General features: G+C 31.9%; 1 protein-coding gene across 2 annotated transcripts; it reads left to right on the top strand.

Annotated features, from left to right (window-relative positions):
- Nucleotides 1-837: 837 nt before the first annotated feature.
- LOC111310497 (uncharacterized) lies at nucleotides 838-5,011 on the top strand. Of its 2 annotated transcripts, none has more exons than XM_089748194.1 (3): nucleotides 838-1,306; nucleotides 2,222-3,924; nucleotides 4,332-5,011. In XM_089748194.1, exons 1-3 carry the CDS (start codon nucleotides 852-854, stop codon nucleotides 4,727-4,729), a joined length of 2,556 nt encoding a protein of 851 aa, XP_089604320.1. In that variant the 5' UTR covers nucleotides 838-851; the 3' UTR covers nucleotides 4,730-5,011. The 2 variants fall into 2 exon arrangements, with proteins under 2 accessions (XP_089604320.1, XP_089604319.1); XM_089748193.1 differs by having other exon boundaries at nucleotides 838-1,408; nucleotides 1,553-3,924.
- Nucleotides 5,012-6,822: the final 1,811 nt, after the last annotated feature.

Below are 6,822 nucleotides of genomic sequence, written 5' to 3'. Positions count from 1 at the left end.
CCCATACCATATATATATATATTTATATATATTTAGTAAATATATTTTTTATTAAATAATGTAAATTATTATTTTAGATTAATTAAAATTAATATATTTTATTGAAAAAATATATATTAATAAAAAAATTAGCTAAGCATACATGATAAAAATAAAAAATTAAAAGAAATAAATTTTATTTTTATTTTTTAAAAATGTTATGGGTATGAGGATTACCCATACTCATTAATTAAATACCTATGGAGATAGAGATGTGGATAAATTTAAAATATCTATTGGATATGGGTACGAAGATGGGTATGATATAAAAATCCGGAGATAGGGGATGGGGAATACTTTACCCTACTTATAGCCTACCAATGGACATCCCTATAGTAATCTTATAAACTAATTTATCTAAACTTAAAAATTTTATTGATGTATTAGAAATTTTCGTTGAAATTAATTATCATGAAAATGTTTAACCTTCACTTTTGATTAAAATAAGTGCAAATTAACCAAAATAAAATAATCTTTTATTTACTGTATAAAAGAAAATAAAAAAATCAGTAATCAATATCTGTAAAAATAATTTAAAATTTAATTTAATTAATTTATATAATCACAATAAATCTGATATTTAAATATCAATACTTATAATTTTTTTTATGTTGAATTTTTTTTTATAAAAAAATTTCAACGATATTAATTTAAATGTAAAAGACTCGTAAGTCTTGAAATTGCATTTTTCCACTTGACATCGATGTTTCGTAGTGACTGAAATGCTCTAGTATTTTGCATAAATACCTGACCATGCCAGGCAATGTGATTTACAACATTTAACAAACAATACTTTTTGAGCCATCCAAATCATGGCATCTTTCATGATACCATTCAAAGCCCTGTTCTTCCTCATAGTTGTCCTGCATCAGTCTCCCTCTGTTTTTTCTTCTTCATCCTCCATTGCTGCAAATGAAACAGAAACTCTTCTAAAATGGAAAGCTAGCCTTGACAACAACACCCAAACTTTGCTCTCTTCGTGGGTTGGAGGCAACCATTGCAACTGGGTCGGAATCACTTGCGACATGGCCGGAACCATCACCAATCTAAGCCTTCCAGATCATATGTTGAACTTGAAAGGTACACTTCATAGTCTTAACTTTTTTTTCCTCCCTAATCTGGTGTGGCTTAACCTTCGTAACAACTCACTGTATGGGTCCATCCCCTCACACATTGGGAACCTTTCTAAGCTCACCCACCTTGACTTGTCATACAATACTTTTTCTGGGAATATTCCATCCGAAATTTCCTTATTGAAATGTCTTGAGTTGATTTCCTTATCAAATAATGAGATCAATGGTTCCATTCCACAAGAAATAGGGAGGTTGAGTTCAGTTTCCAAGATCTATTTCTATGTTAACCATCTAAGTGGTTCTATACCTGAAGAGGTTTGCAACCTTTCCAAGCTCACTGAGCTTGACTTGTCACAAAATAATTTCTTTGGAAGTATTCCTTCTAAAATCGGAAGGTTCAGTTCACTTTCTGTACTTGCCCTTAATGCAAACAATCTCACCGGTCCAATACCTATTTCCATTGGAAGCTTGCACAATTTGTCCCGACTTATTCTCCTTGACAATAGGCTCAATGGTTCCATGCCTAAAGAAGTTGGAATGATGAAGTCACTTAATATGCTTGATCTTTCAACCAACCAACTAACTGGTCCTATCCCAACATCTATAGGAAACTTAAGTAACATGGTATGGCTCTATCTGTACGAAAATCAGCTCTCTGGTTCTATCCCCAATGAAATAGGATTGCTTCAATCTCTTAAAACGTTGCAGTTGTTAAGTAATAATCTCACTGGTGTCATCCCTGCTTCCATAGGAAACTTGACCAGCTTATCTACTCTCTACCTTCATCGAAATATGTTTTCTGGTTCAATCCCTGCTTCCATAGGAAACTTGACCAGCTTATCTACTCTCAACCTTCATCAAAATATGTTTTCTGGTTCAATCCCTGCATCCATAGGAAACTTGACCAGCTTGTCTACTCTCGCCCTTCCTCTAAATATGTTCTCTGGTTCAATCCCTGCTTCCATAGGAAAATTGACAACCTTATCTACTCTCTACCTTCATCAAAATATGTTTTCTGGTTCAATCCCTGCTTCAATTGGAAACATGACGAAGCTTGTGGCGCTAAGTCTTCAAAATAATCATTTATCAGGGCCAATTCCTTCGTTCAGCAATCTTACTCATTTGGAATCATTCCAAATATCGGACAACCATTTCAGTGGTCCATTACCCGAGAATGTGTGCCACGGTGGACAACTCGAATGGCTTGGGGCTGTGAACAACAATTTGAGGGGTCCGATCCCATCAAGTTTAAGAAACTGCAAAAGCTTACACAGAGTTAGGCTTGAGGGAAACCAGTTGACAGGAAATATATCAGAAGCTTTTGGTATATATCCTAATTTGAATTATATTGCATTAAGCAACAACAACTTTTATGGTGAACTTTCGCCAAACTGGGGGCAATGCCATAATCTAACAAGCCTACGAATCTCCAATAATAACATTTCTGGAAAGATACCACCTGAGCTGAAGCATGCAACTCAATTACACGAACTCGATGTCTCTTCAAATCATCTCATTGGTGAGATTCCCAAGGAATTGGGAGCATTGACATTGATGTACAAACTTTTGCTAAGTGGTAACCAACTTTCAGGCAAAATTCCACCAGAGATTGGAGTTCTTTCAAATCTAGAACATCTTAACTTGGCATCAAACAATTTGAGTGGACCGATTCCTAATCAACTTGGAGAGTGCTCAAAGTTATTGGACCTGAATTTGAGCAAGAATAAACTTGGAGAAAGCATTCCACTTTCAGTAAGCTACATAAATGGCCTTCAAAATCTAGATTTAAGTCAGAATTTACTTATTGGGGAGATACCACAACAGCTTGCAAAATTACATTCCTTGGAAACATTGGACCTTTCTCACAATATGCTCAATGGTTCCATCCCAAATTCTTTTAACAATTTGCAAAGCTTGACTGTTGTGAATATATCTTACAATCAATTAGAAGGCTCTATTCCTAACATTAAGGCATTTCATGAGGCTTCATTTGATGCCTTAAGAAACAATAAGGGACTATGTGGTAATGCCACTGGACTAATGCCTTGTGCTGTCGCTGCTACTAGCAACGGTCATAGAAAGAGCACCAAAGTCATCATTTTCATTGTGCTTCCACTCTTTGGTCTTCTTCTTTTGCTCTTCATCATGGCTGGCAGCTTCCTTACTCTTTGCCAAAAGAACCAAACCAGAAAATCCGAGTCAATTGAGGCACAACTTGGAGATTTTTTCACATTGTGGGGATATAATGGAAGAATACTCTATGAGAATATTATTGAAGCCACTGAAGATTTCAGCTCCAACAAATGCATTGGTTCAGGAGGCTATGGAGCTGTTTATAAAGCTGCGCTACCCATTGGTGAGGTGGTTGCTGTGAAGAAACTTCACCAATCTGAAGATAGCATGATTTCCAACAACTTGAAAGCCTTTGAAAGCGAGATTCATGCTTTATCAGAAATAAGGCATCGTAACATTGTGAAGCTGTATGGCTTTTGTTCACATCCAAAGAACTCATTTTTGGTTTATGAGTTTGTAGAACGGGGAAGTTTGAGAATGGTGTTAAGCAACAAGGACGAGGCAATGGAGTTGGATTGGGAAAAGAGGCTAAATGTTGTAAAAGGAGTGGCCAATGCCTTGTCTTATATGCATCATGACCATTCACCACCGATAATTCATCGAGACATTTCCAGCAACAATGTTCTTCTGGATTTGGACTATGAGGCTCATGTCTCAGATTTCGGCACAGCTAGGCTTTTAAAGTCCGACTCTTCCAATTGGACCTCACTTGCTGGCACTTTGGGGTACATAGCTCCAGGTATTTATTGATACTTTAAACATGTCATCATTCAATTAAAACTGTTAGTTTTGTGCGTAAATTGATGCGTTGAAACAAAGTTCAAGTAGTATTATGATTGTAACTTTTCAAATTTTAAGTATCAAATTAAGAATTTTACTATAATTCAAGTATCGAATGTGTAATTAATTTTTGAAGTTTAACACTTAATTTTTCAATATTCAATATATCAAACTAATGAACTAAATGTAAAATTTTGTTAAAACCTATGAATTTTAATTTTCAAGTAATCTTTTAAACATTTACAATTTCTTTTCAACATTATTTTATAATCTTCTCAATATTCTTTATTCTTATATAATAGTGTATTGATAAGATTTATTTCTTGCTTAATAGAGCACATTTATTAGATATATTTTTCTAAACAGAGTTGGCTTATACAATGAAAGTAGACGAGAGATGTGATGTTTACAGTTTTGGGGTGCTAACAATGGAAATATTTATGGGGAGGTATCCTGATGATTTGACTTCATGTCTACCATCGTCGTCATCGGCATCGACATCGACATTGGTAGCAAATGACAACCATCAAATTTTACTTAAAGATGTGATAGACCAACGCCTTTCACCACCGACAAGGCAAGTTGCAAAGGATGTTGTCTCTAATACAAAGCTAGCATTTGCATGCTTGAATGGCAATCCCCAACTGAGGCCAACCATGCGACAAGTTGCTCAAGCCCTTACACATCAATCGCTTCCATTGCCCAATCCTTTCTCAATTATAAAATTGGGAGAATTGTGGGATTATAAAGTCTGCAGTGGCTAATATTAAGGTGCTAACAATTTAAATAATAATTCTAAGCACGTGTATTTGCTTTCAATCTATTTCTTTTTCTCTTCTTTGTATCGAAATGTTTAAGCACTCTAGTAATAAAGCTTTTGTAGTAAATCGACTGTGATATAGAACAGCTGTGTTTAAGCCTGTGATATAGAATAATTGCATTTAACCACTTAATTTATATGTTCAAGATTTTCTATTTTTGAAACGTAATTAATGGCCAGACTTAAAATTTCGACTTTTAGTATCGATTGTAATATTCTACTATAATACCAATTTGCTACAGTACTTTTGCTTTGGATTGCTACGGCAATTCTAATTTCACTTTTTTATTTGTTTGAACAAGCAAAGAATACAATTGGTGAGCACACCAAATTACAATAAACACAACTTCACACAATAACCTTTTGATTTTATTATTTACTCTCCATTTATTCTTATACACACTCATACACATTATTTCTCACAATTTCATATTTCTAACCTTTCATCATTCACTACCTTTTAAATCATTCAAAATTTAATTGTAATTGTATTGAGTACACTTGAAACGGATTTGAGTGATGATTTTGAAGAATATACCTTTAACTTGTACTTTTTTTTACTAAAATGCTAAAAATGTTGTACTTTTCTCAAATTTCTCAAATAAAACTTTTATCTATTTTTTATCCAATTGAAAGCATAAAACATTATTGTTATTTAATTAAATCTTATTTTACACAAAAACCACTAAAATTCATTATTTTAACCATATCAACAGTAATAATTGTCTTTGTTAAATTAATTTACGCATTGCAAAACATAAAAATTTAAGTTGAACTGTCATTTATATAATATGTAATAAATAGCTCATTTAATAAGCCACGTTAGCATCTAAAGAGTTTTTTTATTTTCAATATATGCTATGTAGATGTTGGCATTAGAAAAAGAAATATGGCATATATGTTGATTTGGCAAGAAATAATATTATTTTTTGTAATTTTCATCTAAGAAAAAGAGGTTAATGAAACAAAATTATACTCAAATTTAATTAGACAAAAATAAATTTTTTAAGAACTTAATTGGATATAATAGAAGAATGGAGGCTTATATGAAAAATTCATATGATTGACGAGTCATTGATGACATTGAATTTTAAGCCTGCTAGTTAGTCTTCTATTCAAATTTTGAAAAAAAAAAATTTTGGTGATACGATAAGATAGTCTTTTACTCATGAAGAAAAGGAGAAGACTTGAGGATTTGAGTTCCAACAAACAATGTACCATTTGTTTGGAGTTCTTGGTTGGAGACGAAGTTGCCTTGATATCTTGCAGGCATGTTTTCCATGATGATTCCATTGTTAGAGGGATTTTCAGAAATTTTGCAAACTTTTTTACAATGTTTAAAATGAGGAGATAATACAATAAACAATCTTGCTTTGATATAATTGTATAAAATCTTATGGCAATCAATGGATGAATACATTTTACTCAAATATCTCAGAGTGTTGCCAATTATCTCTATATTAATCAGTTACACATCAGAATGGACATTTCTTTGAAATATTGAATTTAGTTGTACAAATAATTTTTGGAAAAGATTTATAGATATGGTGGTGGCAATTTTATGTGTCATTTTACTTCATATTGAATTATTAAAGCAAAAGAAATTTTGGATGGTTGTGGGTACAGATTATTCAGATGATACTTAGATTATTTGAAATTAAGACTATTGGATTTGGATTATTTTGAGTTTAAATTATTATATTTTAAAATCAATTTATTTTTAAATAATAATTTTAAATCAATTTTCAAGTTATTTGAGTTCGAATCATTTTAAATTCATATTAATTCAAGCGTAAATAATTTCAAGTTTGAGTTGAGCAAATTTAGATTATTAATTTTTTTTAATCAAATTAGATTGAAACAGATCCATATCTAGACAGATATAAAGTTATATATTATTATAATTATTATTGTAAAATGAAAATATTAATGTTCTTCAAAAAAATTATTAAAATTTTATTTATTGATTGCTATCCAAATTGAATTAACTAAATATAGAAAGAAGTTTGATTGAGAAACAAAGAATGGTCTTAGAAG

Source organism: Durio zibethinus, chromosome 19 (assembly GCF_047325235.1).
Source record: "Durio zibethinus cultivar Kanyao isolate XHJ-2024 chromosome 19, ASM4732523v1, whole genome shotgun sequence".
NCBI classification, from domain to species: domain Eukaryota; kingdom Viridiplantae; phylum Streptophyta; class Magnoliopsida; order Malvales; family Malvaceae; genus Durio; species Durio zibethinus.
Note: the sequence above shows the minus strand (reverse complement) of the source record. Positions and strands in the feature narration are given on the sequence as shown.